Source organism: Atractosteus spatula, chromosome 8 (genome assembly GCF_055471065.1).
Source record: "Atractosteus spatula isolate fAtrSpa1 chromosome 8, fAtrSpa1.hap1, whole genome shotgun sequence".
Classification (NCBI taxonomy): Eukaryota; Metazoa; Chordata; class Actinopteri; order Semionotiformes; family Lepisosteidae; genus Atractosteus; species Atractosteus spatula.
In genome coordinates this window covers 31,485,683-31,508,446 of record NC_142713.1, presented here as the reverse complement: position 1 = coordinate 31,508,446, position 22,764 = coordinate 31,485,683, and the positions used below count along the sequence as shown (strand labels likewise).

The following is a 22,764-nucleotide window of genomic DNA, read 5'->3' as shown; positions in this document are numbered from 1 at the left end:
GTGTAGTTAAGGCCATTTATGTGTAACAGGCATTAATGGGTGTTAACAGAAGGTTAAGACATCGGAAAAAGATCTACTGGGTTGTTTAATTTTTTGGAATGACTGAAATAACTTTTGCATTTCAATAGGAAAATGCTTCCTGGTTTTTTCCTGGGCTCTTCTTTGCTTTCCACTGACACAGGAGTTTAGTATACATGGTTAACATTTTGACTTTTGCAACACCATAAACCATCACTGGGCTTTCAAAAGCTTTCATTAATCAACATGGAAAGAAAGTAATAGAAGCACATTTAATTATCTAAATGCTCACATTGAAGGACCAAGCTATTTATACAGCAGCACTGAAGGTTTTTCCTTAATGAAGATTGAATGAACAATGCTTTGATGTCTTAAGCATTCAGTTATTAGTATGTTAATTACTTAAATGATTATAGGTACAGCAACTGGCCGCCAGTACAGCACACTGAGCCACACACCATGTTCAGAGCTAAGCCACCGCACTGGCACTGCTATCAAGCATTTTGCAGCCAGCCAAACCTGGATCAGAACAAAGAGCTGTGAGCCCAGAACTATCCTCTTACAGCCTGGGCTTTGGAACACACAAGTCGCACACAGGCACTGACACCACACAGCGATCAAACAGAAACCTACACAACCCTACACTACAGCTCCAGCCATTTACAGTACATAATGAGCAAGTTGGAGCCAAGTAAGGAAGCAGAATACACAATACAGCACCTTGGAAACCTCTCATCTCACACATAGTACTCAGGCAAGACTTTCTCGGCGCAAGACAACCCACTTCCACATTTACAAACAAGTAATCCTTGCGGTTCAGGAAAATAATGAAAAATCTGAATAACTTCACTTCTACAGTAAAAATAATTCTTACTCTATTCTATAGCTTAGAATATTTTATGAAATATATTACTATGATATTTACACAAAATGAAAGTAGACCTGACCTTAAACACAGCAGCTATGTTTTTCATTTCTATGTGAAATTTAAACAAATGTGAAAACGTGCAAAGAAACAAAAGTGAAGAGTCTCTAGTGGCCAAATGGTTAAAAACCCCAGTCTAAAGTGAAGAAGCTGACAGATTTAATTCGGAGTTTGTAGCTTATGGTGAAAACTAACCGTTTTTGAAGACCTCAGTGGAGGTGCAAAAGTTGCCCAGGGCTACTAGAATTTAAGCAGACAGGTTTTTAAGATTTTCTTGCTTTCTCACAGAATAGCTGCTGCTATTGGAGTCCCATGGAGTGTGCTAATATATGCGTATTACATCTTTACCCTAGATGACCCTTAATGTCTTTTGTTTCTATTGCAGAACAGTAATAAGATAACGCCTTTCAATGAGGATGTGTGTTTTGCCTACAGTTTTTCAAAGATGAGAGGCTCTTAATTGATTTGTGAAGTGTAAAACCGCAGCACCATGCTACACAAGGTTAAACACAACAACACTGTTAGAATTATGGTTACTTAGAACACTCAAGATACGAGCTTGTTTACTGCAACAATGCAAACTTCTGCTGCAATCAATCCAAGATTCCACACCACTGCATCTTCTACCTTGCGTGTCCCCATGTTCTCTTTCCTATTACATCATAAGACAGCCACATGTGCTTTGGAACTCTTCATCACTCATACTTTCCAGACACCATTGCATTGGACCTACTCCCTCTCCCCATTTCCTCATTCTTCACAAACTGTCTACAACTTGGCTGCCTTACCTCCTAATTCAAAAACTCGTATAACCCAGATTCTCAGAAAATCCTCCTGGACCCTCCTATTCTAAAGAGTCTACTCCACAGGAAATAGAATATAAAGTAAAGTATATTCTAGTGATAGAATTATCACCATCACTGTGTCAGTGAAAGTCCGGAAATATACTGCTCTTATTTGGACTGATTCCAGCACAGCAGTATATTTTCTATAACATGGAAATTTTTTGCACACCTCCTCAAGACCCACCTTACTCACTAATTTGTCTGGCTAACGACATCAAAAGTAATTTATACTTGAATCCACTTATACAGCTGGGTATTTTACATGAAAAACCTTGCACAAGGGTACAATAGCAGTGTCTCACCTTTGAACCCACAACCTTCTAGGACCCTAACCACTGTTGTTCAGTTTGTGTGACTTAACCCTGAAATTTCAATGCGTTGAACTGTACCACTTGTATTTCAGGTACTTTGGCATGTACATTGTAACTGCTTGCAGTTTATTTTATGTCACTTGTTCTAGTTACTGTTTTGTGATATTGGTGTTTTAATTTCGTTTGGTTTTATACCTTTTTCTACATTATGTTTTTACACTATTAATATTTTACTGTACTTGTTCTTTGCTTTAGATGAAAGTGTCTTCTAAACAGATGAATAACAATAACTACAATATACAGCCTTGTTAATTATATACTGTATATCATGACTCCATAATCACTTTATTCTTTTGTTTTTCCTTGCTTAAAAGCCTTGGAAAATCAGGTAATAGTTTTAGGCTATTTAGATATTGCTTTATAAAAGACAACAACAACTTATTGTAGAAGAATATAATTTACTGAATGATAACCACTGTCAAAGAAAGCCTCCTGGCATTGAACGTTTTCGGTGAGTGAACAGGCTATGAACCAAACCACGCACATTCTGCTTCTTCACAGCTTTTTACAAGGCAGATCAGCACAAATTTGTTGCTTACAGCACAGACTTGCTTACAAAAAATAGTAAAAGAAGGCTGCATTGGGCTTTGACCTTGATTTCAAACAATTCAGAAACATACAATATAGAACCATAGAGTATCTGATGGACTACCGGTAACACTGAAACATAAAAATAAAGAGGTGTGATCTCATTACCTTACAGGACAATCATTCCTTTTCAGGGGTGGGGCAAAAACGGTGCAATCAAACTGTAAAAATGAGATGGTTCAAGTGGCTTTATTGAAGCTTTTTTGAAGCCATGGATCAACAGTGGCAGCAAGCCAAAGCAAACTGAAGTATGTGTATTTCCACTGGAATAAAACCCACCACCTCAGGCGAAGACAGCTGCTTTCAATGACCTGCCTGTGTCCTTGTGGGGGTCCCGGCCACTTTAGGAGAGGGAAGAGTATGAAGTTGAGTGCTCCGTCTTTTTCATTCGATAAATCTTCCAATCCACTCATTTTCTCAATTCAAAGCATTTGCAAAACTCAGAACAATAGTATTACTGCCCTTTCATCTTTCCCATTGCAGCATAAAGAATGTTTTGGGTGGGCAGCGTTTCATGTAAAAAAAATCGAATTGAGTTTGTTCAAACAACAAAAACCAAGAGGAGTAAAAAAAAGCAGATCTTTGAAAAGGCGTCCATTTTAAGCAAGAGGTTTTTATTTCTTCTCCTCCCTAGTTTTAATACAGACAGTACCAAACACAGACACTACTGAACAGCATGCTATGGTTAAACTGAAACATTGCATCATTAACAGATCATCATTTATTGTACATTTATATTTATCAAATAGTATATTTCTTGCCAATTACTTCTGACTTGAATTTGACTTGGCTCTTGTTTTTATGGTTTTATCATTGCAAAAAGCATAATGTATTATCATCATTATTATTAGTTCCAGGAGTTCTATACTTTACTCACTTGACCACCTATTGTATATGCCTCACTGGAAATACAACCCAATATTTTCTTTTAATGAATGGATTTGAAATTAGACATATTTTTGTGTTAGGAGACTGTGAATGCTATTAAAAGTCACCATAACGCTGAAAGTTGTTCCTTTAAAATACATATATAAACCTATTTCACTGGTCAGTGATTTATGCTAGGCTGATAATCCCTAATAAGGGCAAAACAACATGTCTGTGGTTGCTTCCAAAATCTATACAGTATATGCAAAGTGGAGTTAGAAGTCTGTTTAGGTGTTTTTGCTTTCTAGCATTGTAAAACAGCGATAGATAATGAATATTCACATTCTATAATTCATAGAACCTTGAAAGATACAAGGTGTTCCTTGAAATTTTTTTTTTTACTTTATTGTTGCCTCTGCTGTTATTTACATTTGTTTCAACTGGCTTTAATGAGCTACGCAACCAGACTTCCTGGGATCCTTCAAGTAAGAACTGGACATGATCTTCAGATTTTCGAAGCTACAAGAAACTGAGTAAGAATAGCCAAATACAATCTTCTCTTTAGTACCCTTTCTTAAAGGCCTCTTCTCCTTTGTACCCTTTAAGTTTCAATTAATTTGCAACAGTGAGATTAAAAAATGAAACTGAAGCTCTACATGATTCTTAAGTGGCAGCTAACATTACAGTATTATAGAAGACACAATATTAGTTGCCTACACCTTTCTGCTGGACTGCAGGTAGTTCAATGCATAAATTGGAACTGAATCAAGCTGAAAACCTCTTTTAACACCAATATCAGAAAGGTAAAGATTGCCACAGCATAATAGAGGTAGATGGGAAGACAGTTTAGATGGGTAGATAGACAAAACTGATACGGCTATCAGCTTTTGTTGCAAAGTATTCCATTATGTGCATTTTATAAGGATATCTCTGGTGGCTCTATAAGGAGTAAAGGTTGTGTGACACAACCAGGGGCTCATTGCAGCAACAGACCTCTTTTAAACAGACAACACAGGCACTCCTAAGGCACACAAATGTTGTTCTTAATTTACATAAGCAAGAAACCCGAACTTTCCTAGAGTTTAACTTAACTCATCCCAGATTGTCTTCTCTGGAAATAGCCGGGCAGCTAAGCTGCCCAACAGCTTCAAAACCAAACTTTCTGAACTCACAAAGTCTAAACTTTTTGGGGTCAGTCACTTCCTTTCCTCTCTGGATCAGAGCATAAGAGGGAAATCTCCTGTGCTCTCCAGATGTCAGATATAGAGTGACCCTGGAAACCTCTGCTACTTGCATTTTCCTTCCTCCATCTGACCAAGTGACAAAGGGCACTGCTGCCACCAGATGTGATGTGAAAAGCAAACATGTGGAAAGGTAAGGGAGAGCCTAATGTGTGTGTTTCATGTTGCAGGAAGGATGACAGGCACTGTTTGTGCAATTGCATGCCAACACTGAAGTGAAAACATACAATTCCTTGTAGTACTAAGGAACTGAGAAATTAGAACACTGCTTCAAAGTCATTTGGTGCAATAGGTGGGAAACAGGAAAAATATTACTTGCTATCCAATAAACACTGGACACTTTATTATAGCCACTCAGACTGTAAAGACACTGAGGTTGAGGATGTTCATTGGGAGTTCACCTCAATGGATCAGGATGTCTAGTAAATGCACTTGATTAACATCTATATGTATAAATACATTGTTATTCCTACTACTATTGGTATCATTGCACACTCATTTCTATAATAATATTCATGTTTTTTACCACTTCATCAAACAGGCCTATACCTTATAAGCTAATAAAAGCCAGGCTGCCTGAGGCACACTTACCCTCTTCTGCTCTCTCACATATATCATGAGCTCCTCTCGCGCTTTGGCAACACCTTCTGCAAGTCTCCTCTCACCAGCCTGACGCTCTTCATCTATGGCTGCTTTCAGAGCTTCCTGCAAAAACAGAAGTTTCACTGCATTAGAAAATCATGTGTGTGTTCAAAGCTGTCTTGATTTGAGGCAAACTTTATTTTCAACTCCATTCTAGGCTACATGCTTGGCCACTCTTGCACAAACGGGACAGAAATATATTTGACTCAATGTTGCCTGGTACATTGTTCTTATCATGTCAGAAGTGTTTCACACGGGGAGTTTAGTCTAGTTTAACTCCAACAATGGAGCACTCTTTGAACAAAGTAAAAAAGAATGACATCTGTGGTTCTGTCTCAACCTTCATAAAACAGCCACTATCAGGAGCCTGTATTCTGTGTACACCAGATTTGTCAATTACTTCCTCTGTGTAAGAGGTCAAGTCAAAACTAATTCTTAAAGATCAAGCATTTAAACAATGGCAAAATCTTTGGAAATTACACAAACATATTATATTTTTTCTAGACTAAACATTGATCCCCATTTTATGAATGTAGAGGCTTAAAGGTACAGGATTTGCCAAACAAGGGGCAACATTATTATAAAAACTTTATAACATTGTGATTTTAAAAGATTAAAAATTGGAATTTTATTTGCATTAAAAAAGATGTGCAGAATGTTCTGCACTTTGATGGGAACCTTTCAAAGAGGCTACATAAGAAAGTTAGAAGGTTATAAAAATGAGAAATTATGTCAGTTTAGCTTGTTTGGTTGTATGCGCTTCAGCAACATGGCTGGAAAGCTTGGTTCAGACTATCACAATTAGTTGTTTAAAGAGATGGCCCAAGTTTGCCAGTGTAAACGCATTTTCCTTGCATCAGAAATGTCTCCCTGTTTATTCTGAAGAAGTCCATTGGGTTGATATGTCAACACCTTTGCAAATGTTGAGTAGTTTTAGCAGGATCCACTGTAGTTTTCTCTGTTCAAGACAGTTTGTCTTTTTATTGCTTTCTTGAAATGTGTTGAACAAGAAAGTGATACATTAAAATAGCTGTGTTTCTCATCTGTATAGCTTATTTTTATTCTACCTGCAACACTCTCCACTTGTCTACATTAAATGTCATCGGCCAAGTGTTTGTCTAGTCCTGAATTTTGTCTAGGACTTTCTGAATTTCCTTTTTAGCTTCTATAAAATCTATATATATTAAACTTAAATTACAAAGACAAGCAGGTTTACCACAGATTCCAATGGTACTTCACTTATTATATTACCCCACAAGAGAATTCACCTCTTATTTTTATTCTTTGTGTTTTATCTATTAACCAATTCTCCACCCAAATGCATGCATTATCACTAAAGCTTACCACGTAAAATTAAAGATATTTTTTTAGGATTTAGTTGTTCTGAAGATCTAAATATAGCATGTTATATGATCTGTTTATATCTATGCTCTGCTCCTGTTTATTCAAAGAACTCTATAATTAGTTAAGTAAGAGCTTCCTTTTATGCAGTAAATTCTAAATTAATTTTGACTACCCCTAGAATCCTATTGCCATACAAATGATCTTCTGCTTTACTTCTAATTATTGTTTGAATAACCTTTCATTTAATAGAAGTAAGACTTATTGGTTTAATTTTATCACCTTTTTATGCTTGGATGCTACATTAGCAATTTTCCAGTCAATGCATATTACCCCCTGTATTGTATCACAGAGATCTGAATGACTGTTGTTAACTATCTATGAATAACATCTCGTTTCATCAAGTACAACAGTTTGAATACCACCTAACCCTGGGGATCTCTTCATCTCAAGAGCTCTTAATGCCTGAAACACTTCTTCCTCTTCTGTGGTAATATATACTGAATATACGAGTAGTGGACAAATAAATGCATGCACCAATGTTAAGTCACTTAATAGGGTGTTGGGACATCATGTGAAACCAGAACAGTGCCATGGTACTAGATTCTACTATCCACTGGAAATCTACAGGAAAGATGCAGCAACACTGCACAAGAAAGTCAATTAACTCATGCTTGGTTGATGGAGGTAGAAACCACTATCTCAGGCATCATTGTAGAAAAAGTGCTTATTTTGATTCAGGTCTGGTGACTGAGAAGGCCACAACTTAAAGATAACACCAGTGTGGATGAGGATATTGTCGTCCTGGAAGAGATGAGTATAGAGTTATCCAAAAACATCTGCGGCTGTAACTGCAGCTAAAGGTGTTGTTACGAAATATTAAGGGCACGGGTCTGAATATGTAAGCATTCTGTTGTGCCGAAGCGAACCAGAGCTTGCAGCCCTTGGTCTCCACAGTCAAATACCTCCCGGTGCCGTGACAACTCATTTGGGTGCGCAGTCCCAGCCACCTGCCCTCACTTTACAGGAAATTATCTCATTAGCTCCAGTTTACTTAAACCCTGATCTGCCTAGAGTCCAGCACTCTGTCATGGAGCTTCTTACCTCGTCAGAGAAGTACTCTCAGCACAACCGGTCTGCCCGAAGAAAAGTGAATCTGCCTGGTTCAGCCCTTCAGAATCTCCCTAAATCAGAACCGCACTGCCAGCCAGATCCCCTTCTGTCCCCTGTTCTCTACCAGGTGCAGTTACTGGTTCTCCAGTCCTGCTAGGCTGTGCAGCTTCCCTGCTCTGCCCTGCTCTGCTCTGGCTGTGCCAAGTCCTTTCAGCCCAGCTGCACAGAGCATGTCCTACTTCATCTGTCCTTTTCTGCACAGAGCATCCCCAAGCTCTGACCTCTGCAGTGCCTCACTGGGACCAAGCAAGTGGATTCCTCAGCCTATCCCACAGACGTCTTATAACAAATTCAACAAAAACTCTTACCCTTAAATCATCAGTGTGAGCAATCTGGTTTTCAATAAATTATTCAGTTTAAAAAATGAAATTCTATGATTTGTTGACTTGACAAAATAGTAAACCACAGGAAGGCATTTTGTAAGTACATTTTTCATCTGTAATTTACTTAATCAGTTTGAGAAAGTTTTAATTGGGTTTTCATATTTTCTATTTTAATAAAATTAGTTTATGTGACATATACGCAGCCTACGTACTTAGCTACGTTGATACAGTGCGCGCTAATACTTGAGTGTTCATACTCCTCTCAAGCTTTCAGAGACAGTTTAGTGCCACATTCGCCAAGAGAACAAATGATCGAAAATGAATACCTCGCAAAAATCAAGTATTATGTCATGGCTGAAAGGGATAGGCGGCAAGAGTACTGACGCCAGCTCCGACAGATCAGGCACACCTGTTGAGAACGAGGAGGATTATACATCGGCCACCGACACTAGCTCTGCTTATTTTGTTATAGTTTATTAAGTCTTTAAGTTAAATAAGTCTGCCACAATGATCATTTAAAGGACTGTATAGGCACTGCAAATATTTACTTTGGATTTCATACCATTTGTCATTTGTTCGCTGGCTTTTCTAAAAATTGTGGTATGCTTAGCACGGTGGAAAATGTTAAGTGAATATAAGTGTTCTGCCTAAAAGCTGACAGGGATCATTTTTGAAACTTAAAAATTAAAAGTATTCAGAAAAACAATTCCACTGTAACTTCCAAGAGCCAATATGTTTTCTTTATGCTAATTATTAAATTTTATTCAGAATTCCACAGAACTCAAACAAGTTCTATTCACTTAAAAGAGTCACTAGTTTGAGTGACAGCTGTATTTCCACTTTGCCAAAACAAGAAAGAAATAGGACAATATGTGTTTTTAGGTAAAGGCTGGAAGTTCTTTGAAATTACATACTGAAACTGTTCTGGAGGGAAGAGGTTGAAAAAGGGTCAAAAAGGAGTATCTAATACTGAGGAGGGCAGTATGAATGAATGGTCAAGGCTTTAATTAAAGATTCTGGAGGGTTGTGGTGTTGAATGATTTGTTTTATTGCTGCCATGATAAGGCACAGTGGTGTATGATTTAACATTTACCCTCAATGTCTAATGTTTGTATGTGTAAGATACTTCCTGTTCAACTTTAATCTAAGGAGATACATCAATACAGATTCAGACATCAAAATACCTGGTGCAGCTAAGTATTTTTTAACTTGAAAAATGCCTGTTTTTTTAAGGCTACCTGGAAAGATAATTGGAACAACCTTCCAAGAAAAAAATATATTAAAAAAACAAATTTCTAAAAGCAGGGGGATACTTCCATTAAATTACTGGTTGAATTCAATATTTACAGGAAACAGTGATATTTTTGGCATAAGAAGTTACAAATTGTGGTCTTTATTTTTCTGCAACTATGAAAAGAATTAAAAAACTGGATTTTCTGCCCTCTTTTATTAAACTTTTGATTTCAGATTACACAAACATTTATTCTTGAGAAATCGTTCTTAGCAGTTTTCTGTCCCCGATGTAGAAAAAGAGAACTGTTAGGGATTTCCCTCCCATTCTAACACACAAGATGCTGTCCAGATTATCCCAAAGCATTGCAGTCAGGAGGTTTTATCTCTCTTATGTCTTTTTAACTGGGCTAAAATGTGTGCTGTGGTATCTTTTTAGTACAGTGTGGCTTTCTTTACTTCAGTGTGGCAAAGGGGAAGGATTTACTGTTACTCCCAGACAGACGTTCACAGCTTGTGCTTGGTGGACTCAGTGCAGACTTTTGGCAAGGCTGAAATATTGTCACTGGCATGGCATCAAACCCACGAGACTCACATCCAACACTACCTACATAAACCCCTAGGATATTAGGATGATAAATCTCCAACATTTAGTGGTAGAACAAAAAATATTGGCCTTGCTGGGGATATTAATTTGAATACATTTAGAGAGAGAATGCATTCTGGGGGTTTTCATTCAACTATATCAATATTGAACAAAACGGAGGAGAACTGCAGGATGATTTACTATTAGAGCATTAGTTACAATATGACAGGGAAGGCTTTGTCATGCTCAACAGGGTAACATTAGAATTCCTTGGCAAAAACTCAGCATCTTTGATTGAAATGGCCTCAAGCCTCAACCTGTGTTGTGTCAGATCTCATGGAATCTGACCAGATATAATATGCCCTAGGTTTGCACTATATATTTTCATTAAAAATTTAAACATTTGTTTTCTGTAAACACAATATATATTAAATATAAGCAAATATACATCCATCCATTTTCTAGCCGCTTTATCCAATACAGTGTCACAGGGGAGCCAGAGCCTGTCCTGGTAAGTAACAGGGGCAAGGCAGGGTACACCCTGGAAGGGACACCACTCCATCACAGGGCACACACAGACACAAACACGCACACTCTCATACCAGGGCCAGTTTTCTCAGAAGCCAATTAACCTACCAGCATGTGTCTGGATTGTGGGAGGAACCAGAGTATCCAGAGGAACGCAGGAAGAAAACATATAAAAGTCCAAGCAAGATACAACAGCACCCAAGACATTTTTAAACCAGGGCCTCAGTTTTACAAGGTAGCGATGTTAATAACTGTACCACTGTGCCATCCTGATACACAAAGAATGAAAATCAAAACAAAAGGAATGAATAAATACTGTCCAAAATTGTGTACAATAAAAAATGAGTGTGACCCAATGAATTAAATTGGATGAAAGAGCCTGCTTAAAAATTAGGTATCTTGGCAACAATATTTAGCACAATGCTAAAGACACCAACAAACAGGGCTATAGTTTACTGTATAGAATCATCCAGAACACCTGGGAGAAGATGGTGAATAGAGCTATCAAAGCCAGCTTGGGACAGGTCCAGCACCAGGGAAAACCTGTGCAGTGGCATTTGTTTCTATCTCAGAATCTAGGTTCAAATCTACGTGGATTTGACCAACATCACCTTAGGTAATGGACAGGTGAAGATAAAGAAGCAGTAAAACATAAATTGTGAGTGCTCCTTAGTTTCCACTCATGTTCTCTGGTTCTTGCTTTTTTTTAATTCAATAGAAGGTCTATTGGATACACTGTATGTTTCTAAAGATTTTTTACCACACTATTGTAACTACTTTTATGTTTTTGAGCATTATACACCCTAACAAAAACATTTATTTTTTAGCAGCAGACTCTCGCAATTTTAGATCAAGCTGGGTAAAACTTTTTTTTCATTGGACCATGAGCAGGTTCCCAAACTTTGTGGAGAAGCAGTGAAATGAGCCTTCATTTTCCAAAGCACTTACATGTTTACAAGTCTCTTCTGAGAACAAACCAGACTAATGAAAACCTGCATGCACTGCTCAGAGATGGTTGCCTCCTCACTGGAGCCCAGTGTCCAGCATTATCAGGACAGTGCTGCAATTATTTTTATACTGTATATAGCAGAATGTTAAATATGAAATTAATATTAATAAGTAAAAACATGGATGAACCTCTGTAGTGTACAGCTAGTAAACACATGAATCCTGCCACAGGGAGAGAAAACAAAACCAGTTTTACCAGTCACTTGACTTCCAAATACTAACAATCTCCAGGATATTCCGAGAGAGTTGGGGGATGCCCTTATTAAAGATGCCCTTAAATAGAAATGGCAGTTTAGTTTTTTGTGCATATTTACTCTAAAATATTAAATTTTAAAGTCACTATGTACATTTTTATTATTATTATCTAAAATATTTTCAGTTACATTTGTTTTTGCTGCACTTTTTTTCTTCTTAGTAGTTGATATAATTTAATAATTGTTAATAATATATACTGTGATAATAAGTTTTATAATCATTTGGCTTCACCAAAGTGGTTGAAGTGCTTTCTCATGTAGCACCTCTTTCAGCTTAACTTTTCTGATTGCATTGTCTCCTTGCAGTGGTACTGGGGGTACACCTTTTAGAATCATTGATGTGTAAAGAGGTACAAACCAAAACCTTGTTATGCTGTAATTATTTTCAGAAATTTAATTTAAATGTTATCTATTACCTAATTGCATTTTAGGAGCCATTGCTTTTTGTTTATGCACAATACGTAAGGCTAGAATATGGCATAACAGCGGTGTACATCAGCTCACGACAATTACGGTTCAACAGGTATATTTATATATACCTGCTTATGAATATATAAAGCAGAATACCACAAACTCTGACTACGGTACAACTACTGTATGCATCTTGTGTGGGTACTGGATTCAACCTTTCTTTTGATTAAAGAAAAAGCCTCTATATAGTACAGACTTATATCAGATACAGTACATTGCAACTTTTAGTATGCGACCAACAAAGTCATTCAAATCATAACTCGAAACAAATTTTTTGTTTTTTACATGTTTAGATTTTTTAAAATATGACCACTGTGTATAATTACTATCTATACTCAGTTACTGATACTTCTTTGTACTGAATGCAACTAAGAAAACATTCATTCTGTTAGTGTTATACAGTATTGTTACATAATGTATCTCATTTGGAGTTGTGTGTAATCAGTGTATTTAACAAAACTGTCACTAGTACAGTATGCATACAGTATGATTCGCCCCCTTATGTTTGTTTATCTTAGGTGCTTTTAGGGCCTGTAACACTTCTACCTATTCTAGTTGTTTGTTCTAAGTTTAGATTTCTAGTGACCACTTATTCCTAGGCTATGCAGCAGGAGAGTAAATGTAGGAGCCCACTTCAGCAGCATTTTCAGCCTGCGGATCTACTTAACCCGACTTTCTTCAGTTTCTGTAGTAAAGGCATACAGTAGCTTGGTTAAGAAAGAGTTACACTATGTAGAAGTGCATCCTGGGTTATGCTGTAGCTTTCCAGTTTCTTTCGGGAAAGTGTTAGATGTGCCTTGTATGTAGACCTGCTATCAGAGTAATGGCTTGTATGTGACTCTGTGTTGTGCTGTGAAATAAAATAAACATTAAATAACAAAAACAATCCTTGTGGTCTCCTAATCCCTAATCACAGCCCCAGTTCTTGTGTGTCTCAAAGAAAAGGATAAGAAAATAAATTACAAGAAAGCGAACTAGACAAATTGCAGAAGCAAGAGAGCAAGTTGAGAGGGAAGGTAGTGATTTCCCTTAATTTACTTTGCTATCTGCTATATTATAAACTTTGTTGCAGTACAGTAGCACTGCATTTATAACAGACAACAAGATGTAAAAGGTAAAGAAAAGTTCTTATTTCATTCTCCAATAAGAATAAAAAACAAACTGTTCTACAGGGTAAGCTACAATATCATAGCAGTGATCACATTTGTGTGCACATGAAATAACCTGAGGTACTGTCTAGGGAGAAAACAAAGTTTTTAAAATTTCCAGTACTCATTTACATTATATACTTTAAATACTACCAATAATTACTAACACTATTCCTGAAATAGTTAACAAAAATGTTATACCTGAAGAAGCCTTCACAGCTGAAACACTGTTTCTTTTCCTAACCTTTTAGCTTGGAATTAACCTTTACCTGCTCCTTTGCAGTCTATACTGTACATGCTGATGCAGCTACCTGCTCGAACCTCTAACATAAATATTACTATGGAAATGCTTGTTTCAAGAGCTGCAGAACCATACGCTATTTTCCCATAAGGTATTAATTTCCTTATTCCAAATCCTTAAGGTACCTAACCCTCCTGGATACTGGGGTTTTACTGTACATACTGTATATACTGTATTTCTACTTCCAATATACAGTATAATGTATACTGGTATAGGCAATGTCGAAGTACATATGTAGATATGATTTTCTACAGTTTACTGTACCAAAAAAAAAACTGAACAACAAGAAATATTTGGGCAATGTAGTGAGATGGCTTTGTGAGAAATCACTATCTTGATTTAAACCACAGGCCCAGTGGTGTGGCAGTGAGCCAAAATGGCTGCCTATTAATTGGGAAAACCTGCAGAACGAGGCACAGCTGGTCTGAATGAGTAATTGGCACTCAAAAGAAGTGAAATTCCACTTGAGGAAAATGAGCTGATAGGATAGGCTCCTTGTGGAACTAACCACTCCTCTGGGCTAATTAAGAGGCTTATAAGACTGGTTTGGAGGAAAAGGGTTTCAGTCTGTGTAAAGGCTCCAGCCTGGAAGGAGGGAAAGTGAGAGTTCCAGAGGGAGAACTCCTTCAGTAACAGATAGGGGGTTTGCTTACAGGCCCATGGGCTAGAGGGGAGTAAGGAGACACAGATAGTGTATATAGTGAGGGGTCCTGAATACCCCTACTACCTTAACATCAGCAGACATGGAAGGTCTCGGAGTGAGTGAGTGAGAGAGAGAGAGTGAGGAAATGGCAAACCTGGTTGCTGTTGTAGGAGGGTCTAAAGTCTCTGTGATGGAGAGGCGCTGCTGACTAATGGGTGAAGTCTAGTGATGATAAGTGAGTGACGACTTGTGATTAAGAGATTGTGAACTGGGCTTCATGGGGTAAATTGTGATGGAAAATGATGGTGAATTCCTTGTGGAGACTGGAAGAGGTATGCACAGCCTTCCCTGAGAGGGGACCAATGAGTAAGATCTAGGATCCCAGAGGGGATCTGAAAGAACAGCACTGACCACTTAAAACGGAAACAAGTAAGGTGGTGTGCTGGTGGTGTTGGTATTGTGGTGCCAGGGTTTGCAATAATTAGCTTCTTTGACAATTCTAACCGCTAGGACTGACCTGAAGTTCAGAGAGATCATAACAGTGCCTTCTACCAGTTAGTTCTGTTATATCTGTAGAGTACTGGCCCACACTGCAAGAAGGCCAAATCGCTGACAGCTCTCCAAATTGAGAGGAAAAGACTGGAAATGTTGGTCACATCAGTGAGCAAACAAACTATGAAAATAATTTGTTAAAACTGCCTACATTACAATTATCCCTCAAACACTGGTTTACCCCACTCATAAAACTTGACAACATAATGAAAGGTTTGTGTAAGTTCATTCCCCTAATGTCATAACCAAAGCCATAAAATCTACTCTGTAAATAAGCCATAAATGATGACTGTCACTCTAGCCTTGAAAGATACTGTACAGCCACCTTAAAAGAAACAAAAAGCTCACTTGGTTTCAGCTGCGCGGTTATTTTTGTTGTGGTAATTTTGGAGAAAATGCGGTTTTGTCAAAACTTGAAATTTACCTTTCATAAATCAAAGTCAAAATCAAAATAACACATGGTGGCAAGCATAGAATTACAGCTGGAGAATATAATGTCTTAAAAAACTGGACACACAAGATTTAAAAGACTCAAATACACGATGGTTGACAAAAAACAAACAAGGATTAGATTTGTGTGGTGCACAGTGGGCAGATCTACAATTTGCCATTTGTTTTTGTTTTTTCCCCCCAAACAGTGCATTTAGCTTTTTCCTCTTCAGTGATGCACAGATAAAGGGCTAATAGCAGAAGCAGAAGCTTTATATGTACTGTACAGTCCTTGGCAATGCATTGTGTTCAGTATGTTGAATACTGCTAAAATTATCAGGTATTTCACAGTAAACAACACAGCACAGGGCTGCAGTGGTACAGTAAGTATTGCTGCCTCGCAGCACTGGAACTCTGGGATCAATTCCTGGGGTGCTTTTGGTGTGGAGTTTGTATGTTCTCCATGTGTTCGCATAGGTTTCCTCTGGGTGCTCCAGTTTCCTTCCACAATCCAAATACATACTGGACGGTTTATTGGCTTCTAGATAAACTGGCTTAGGTGTTTCTAGCCAGGATAGGTTCTGGCTCCCCCACAACCCTGTACTAGATAAAGAAGTTAGAAAATGTATGGATGGATATCAAAGTGGTGTTTGCCTTCAATGCTTAAGTTCAATGAATGCTGGCAGAACAGATTTTCCAAGCAGTACATTTTTTTTTTTGCTTTTTAAAGAAGGAATGACAAAACTCAAAAGATAAAACATTGTTACGTCTAGTTTTGTGACATTACACAATCTTCTGCCAGACTTAATGAACTGTTGAGTTAGTGACAGGGACAACTGCTAGTCTGAAACAAAGAAAGCCTTATTTTATGTTTGGAGTTGGAGGTGCCCTGTGGATTCCAGAGTGTGCATGTGTGTGTAGGCGGTAAACCTAGCCCCTACTATAAACACCCTAGGTCATTTCCGTCAATGTCAGACAGGGTCTGTGAGGATGCTAGATTCCCGGCATGATACTTTATAAGTTTGTCTGGAAAAGCCAAAGAAAAAAAAAACTGCTGGGTCATACCTTGATCTGAAACACGACTAAAATAAAAGCAGCAGAGAAGTGTCTTTTGAAAGGCTCAGGAGATTGCCCGAGATGTCTACCTTGCTCTGTTTCCTCTCCTCTCTCAGAGCCTCCTGTATGGCTTGGGCCAGCATCTCCCTGTCTCTGCCGCGCTGCTCCTCCCAGACGGCCCTCTCCGCTGCGAGCTCCTCGGCCGCCCTCCGGTGCTCCTGCTGCACTGCCTCCAGCACGGCCTCTTTCACGCGCTCCTTCTCCGCCTGCAAGAGAGACTTGCAGTCTTGGTTTTCGCCCCGTTTCACACGTGGGACCCTCGTGGTCACGTGAGTTTCAGGCGGCACCCTGGGAGTTCGCATAGAAATAAGGGCTCTTCTGCAGTTTTTTTTTCAAATCTACTTTATTATTGAATTTCCAAACATGGATGGATGTTTGCCCGTTATGCCTTCTGGCAGGTAAGAGCAGCAACATCCTGTTGCTGTTTCCGTAAAATTAGTTTTTTTTACAGTACAGGGTTGTTAGCCTTGTGACAACCTCCAACATGGAGGACCTGGTGCCCGACGTGGGACACAAACCCACTGCCCTGAGATTATGAGTCTCATCCTCTACCAACAGAGCTAGTCGAGGCCATCATTTCCAAACAAGTTTAACAAAAAGTGAAAGAGAGCAAACATCTACACTAGAAACAACAATACTGTAGCGATACAGTCACACATTTTTTCCAAATTGAATCCAAGTTTAATCCTAATTAATATAGAATATTGTGTATATGTACATTTACTATTTTAAGAAATTATTGCAAATTGAATTTGTACCCAAGCAAACTATTTCTAGCAGCTGTGGAAATTCCATCCCAAGGTTGGATTGTTTGAGGAGTTATCGGTTCTAGCAGTTGTGTATTCGAAGTCTGCAATATATGGAAATGTGAGTATTCATTATTTATCTGGCACAATGTCTGGGCTTATCCAGAGTTGTGGAACTGCTTTTTTTACAGCTGTAAAACTAGCAAAAACCAGTCTTTTTCCTAATTAAAGTAAAATCAACCAAATAGTCATACTTCAACAAAGCTCAAGCAAGGATCTGGTTTGTAATGTAGAAACCAGTTGCTCTGGCCATTATGGTACAGACATGAGTCCAGAGGCTGTGGATGCAGTGTGTTTTTCTGTGACACTTTCTACTGTAATTTTATTTTTACTCATTTATATATTTATATTTTATACAGTACTCTGTAATACAGATTGGACTGGAAAGGCTACAAGCCACAGAGACGGACCCATTTCTATGAAAATGAAAAAAGATAGGAAACTGTACCTGAATTGCTGCTTCTATTGCCTCTTGTGCCTTCTGTTTCTCCTCTTCTAAACATCTCTCTAACACTTGCTGTAATTACACAAACATCTGTAATATCAATTCTTAAATATAAACAAAATCAGGAGATTTCAGGATGGGAAAACCAAAAATGAAAGTGGAATATGTTTTTGTTTAATTAAATAATACATTGATGAATGGTTCTTAATTGTGATACCAAATGTATGGGATTTTCATTTAAGTGCAGAAATTGGAAGCTTGTGCAGCTCTTCACCAGAGCTGATTCAACTATAAATTATTTTAATGTCCTGCAGTTACTGCTAGGAGAGTCTGTACCAGGGGTGTCCAGTAGTGGTCCTGGAGGGTCAGTGTTTCTGCAAGTTTTCATTCCAAACAAGCCCTTTTGGAGCTAAACCAGCCTGTTACTGGTTTAACTGGACCAATTTAGAAGCTCTTCCTAGCTCTTTGGGTGCTGCTGCTTTAAAGCTAGAAAATCAATAGACACACAGGAGTCGTAGGAGCATGACTGAACACCCCTGAAATCCATACAATAAAAATGTCTTGGAAAACATATACTGTAATACAGCTCAAAAACAAACCTACGAAACTGTAACATTTAGAGTAATCGATCAGAATTTCAGAAAGCCCCAAAACATGAAATACACTAAATTCCTACATCATAAGGCCTTAATATACCGTCCACAGCAAATTCAAGGTAAACTATGAGCACATAAAGGGAAGAAGAAATGGAAAACACATACAGAATATTAACTGGATCTCCACTAGTGGTAAAAGTCAGAATACAATGTCAGAAGGCTGGCTTGGTGTCAGTTACAAGGTGAACGTCTTCAGAAGATTTGAATCACACATGATATTCATCAAGGTTTTCAAATTTTTTTAGATTAAGTGTTCTGTTACATATCAAATTGTGAGCTTGCACAATTTGAAAGTAGATTTTATAGTCTTACTGAGTACAATGGAGCGATTTTTAATTCAATATAGTCTCACTAGGCGTCCCATTCAGGGAGATGGAGTCACATGCTTTCTCGTCTGCCACTGAGACCATGATGCACTCTTGACCAGGATGACATTTGATACATTTATACTTCCTGCATTAGGGGCAATTTCCAAAATTCTGCTTTGTCTTTTTTGTAAGGTTAGAAATACACACACATATTATGTAAGATTTGTGCTTCCAGTTTCAAGGGTGAAACACACTAGAAAGAAAGAGAGGTGGGTAACTGTTAGCCTTTTCAATACAGCCAACTTAAATATTTCCTTTATTGAAAGTGGTACCTTCTGATGTTGCGCTTGTTGACTCAAAGTTTCTTTTAATTTTTCTTCTAAGGCCTCTCTCTCAGCATCTATCAGGTTCAACAGCCTTTGATGCTAGAAAAAAAGCAAAAACACAAAGATTTTCTCGGATGTGGAGAAGAATATTACACACTGTATTTGTACCCAACATTGACTGTTATAGTAAACGTATACTGTAGTACTTTGTTTTTTTCACCTTAGTGCAGGGTGTTTATATCTCTCAGTGCAGAGTTGCATCTGAACAATGGAATTATGGACTTTACTGTTTCTTTATGTCAAAAAGGAGTGATAAGAGATGGGTAAGAATATTTTTCTCTTATTAGGCACTCCTGTTCAGTGCTGCTTAATCACAATTAGCATTAAGTACTTAGTCTACTTTATTTAGCCAGCAGCCATATCACCCTGCAACTCACAACTTGCAACCCACTGAACCTAAGCAGGTGTGAGCCAAACGAAGGTTGCTGCTTGAAGAGGTGTTAGTGGGCCCAGCAGGGGGTGCTCACCCTCCAGTCTGTGTGGGTCCTAATGCCCCAGTATAGTGACGGGGACACTATGCTGTAAAAAGGTGCCGTTCTTTGGATGAGACGTAAGATGACTCTCTGTGGTCATTAAAAATCCCAGGGCGTTTCTCGAAAAGAGTAGGGGTGTAACCCCGGCGTCCTGGCCGAATTTCCCATGGCCTCCTAATAATCCCCCTCTCTGAATTGGCTTCATTACTCTGCTCTCCTCCCCACTGATAGCTGGTGTGTGGTGAGCGTTCTGGCGCACTATGGCTGCCGTCACATCATCCAGGTGGGTGCTGCACATTGGTGGTGGTGGAGGGAAGTCCCCATTACCTGTAAAGCGCTTCATGTGTAGTGTCCAGAAAAAAGCTATATAAGTGTAAGCAATTATTAATTATTATTATTTATACAATAAAGACATAATTCTAAATCCCATGCTTTACCAATTAGAACAAATCACTCTGTTTCTGGGACACAGTTTAAAAAAAAAAAAAAAAGCACACCATACCAAAAACCAGCACTGACTCAAGAGACTGAGACCATGCAGGGTGCATGAAGTCTGCAAGATTGGCTTAGTCATACTATTGCAGAAAGAACTCCAGTCAATAATACACAATGCAGGTATGTCTCCACTGTCAGTATGGGTTGGATGTGGCTCTGCTCTTCCCCTGCTAGGATTTTATCACTGTCAAGAACTAGACAGCGGCGAACCCCACTTTGTCAAAAGGCTACACAGCTACACAAATTCAGGCTTTTTATTTTAGAATTTCTTACAAAACAAGAGAGTAGAAAATAAATAACTGTCTGTCAACCAGAAGAATCACTGTACCTGTATATGACTGCATATTTTAAACTGGTCTGGCTGTAGAAGGGTTTTATTGTTGTTTATTCATTTTCTTATGAGAATGCAAATCACACTTCTGAAACACTCAATCAACTACACCTGACCTGTTGTCAGCTGACATTGTATGTGAATTCCAAAGGCTTTCTGAACACCAAGTACAAGCTAAATTGTTTACAAATAAAGTGAGGCAGCCCTTCATCCAATCAAAACATCCAAGGTTTTTTTTTAGTACATCCAGGACCCATAGAGCTTGTGCTTATGATTATTAATAATATATTAGCATGGGACATATTTGAACATACATGTAACATAGTTAAATACACAGCCAAAGTAACATCACTTAAACTATGTTCCTTCTTTCACTCCAGTCATAAAAGGAAAAGGGTGGTAGGAGCTACACATTTTTGTACATTCTCATTTTCTTGTTCTTTAGTTGTCTTTTCTTTTTCCTTTTCCCTTTTTTCTTATTAATATACAATGTAAATGTCTATTTTATCTCCTGTAACATTTTTGTACTGCTCTACTTTGTTGGTAATGTTCGTCCTTGCTGTATTGTTGTGTTGGACTGTGCCATAAAACAAATTTCGCCCAGAGTATAATAAAGCTGAACTGAATTAAAATCTCTGCTGCGAACTGTATCTATGTACAATATAGTCTACTTTAGACCTATAGCATTGAATGTAGGCCACTGATACGATTTTGTGTTTGGCCATGTACTTATAAACAGTTTCCAGTTCTTAGATGATCTATGCATATGGCTATGCAAGCTAAATGGTTTGTACCATGTGGCACTGCATGAAATATGGCGTTCGTTTACACCAATGACATCACACACGGGCTCTGCTTCTGCGAGAGAGATTTTCAATCAGTCATCACACTTAATATTTGCACTTTTTTTCAGAAACAAACTGAAATATGAATGGCACTTTCATAGACATATTTAGAAAGGATAACCTCACTGATCCCTGACTACACTCCTCCTTTAATACACTGCCACAGACATGAAAGATGGAGAACCCTAAGTTGGCTACCCAAGGCAATTATTTTGATATCCTAGTACCACATTTTATCCTTAATGAAAAGGGAAAAACAAAATAGGCATGCAGTTCAATGCCTCTTCTATATTTTGCAACTAATTCTAATATTGAGTAAAGGAAAGTTGGCACAGATTACTCTTCTATACTCCTCTACCTTGGTGTTTTGCATTTATTGTAAGACCAGAAACAAACCTCTTAGATTGAAAAATGGAGGAAAAATCCATTTAAAATACTGAGGCCAAGGTTAGAGAAAGCTTTGGTCCACCCAGTAATAGGAAATTATAAACTCAGGAAGTTTCTGCTGGGTAGAAGTGAAGAAACCTATGGTAAACAAAAGGTGGCAGTTCATTTCAAACTTGCTTCACCAGTAAAACTTTTTGCCGCCATATGTTTTAAGCTTTAGATGTAACGAGAGGAAATGAACACAGAGGAAAGACAAAAACAATGAATCCAACAAGACTGAAGGAAAAGGTTTTGCTTCTCTGAAAGATAAGCATTATAAAATGGGCAAAGCATCTGTGAAAACGACAGCTCACTACTTTTATAATCCTCAAGGAAAACAGCACGTAGGTTTCTCAGCGGGACGCCCCAGCTATCTGGGAATGCTAACAAAGCTGTGTTAAGGAGAAATCGCCCACTCCCACACGGGTTCTGTTTCGAAGGATCACCATATGGACCTGAGCAGCTGTAAATACAAGCGGTATTGTCAATAGAACATTCTGCCGGGCCCATGAAACACTTGCCTGATCTGTTTATTTCCTCTTGTAATATCCAATAAGCCAAACCAGGTTTCTTTTCTTTCTCATGCCTTTTCCCATCTTTTGGGTTTATGAAAAAAGGGAAGAGAACGAGATAAGTTTATGTTTGCTGCCATTCAAAAACAGACTGGAGTTTAATATAACCTAAAGGTCTTATTAATGACCTGTTTGAAACTAAATATAAAAGCAATAATTCTTTACAGCTAAGTTGCCTACTTTAATTTTTTAAATCTTATTTCCATTCATCTGACAAACATTGTTTTTCAGTGATATACAGAATTTCAATATGTATTTCCAAAGTTACCTTCTACCACCTTGATAAAACAAATGGAATTTGGGTTTATTTTTGCAAGTGATTCAATCACAGAATTGATTAAGTAAAGCCCTTCTGAAGAAGATAGTTTTTAGTCTGGATTTGAAAGCTCTAATGAAAAATGGCTCTCTAATATCCTTGAGG

The 22,764-nt window shown here is 38.1% G+C and overlaps 1 protein-coding gene across 1 annotated transcript in view; it reads right to left on the bottom strand.

Moving 5' to 3' along the window:
- LOC148829417 (coiled-coil domain-containing protein 91-like) overlaps window positions 1-22,764 on the bottom strand; it is a 158,007-nt gene that overhangs the window by 32,965 nt on the left and 102,278 nt on the right. The window contains exons 9-12 of the mRNA XM_088923508.1: window positions 19,148-19,240; window positions 17,855-17,923; window positions 16,630-16,806; window positions 5,447-5,560 (exon numbers count right to left, since the gene is read on the bottom strand). Of these exons, the coding sequence (XP_088779634.1) occupies window positions 5,447-5,560; window positions 16,630-16,806; window positions 17,855-17,923; window positions 19,148-19,240 (453 nt within the window). The remainder of the gene's footprint in view (window positions 1-5,446; window positions 5,561-16,629; window positions 16,807-17,854; window positions 17,924-19,147; window positions 19,241-22,764) is intronic.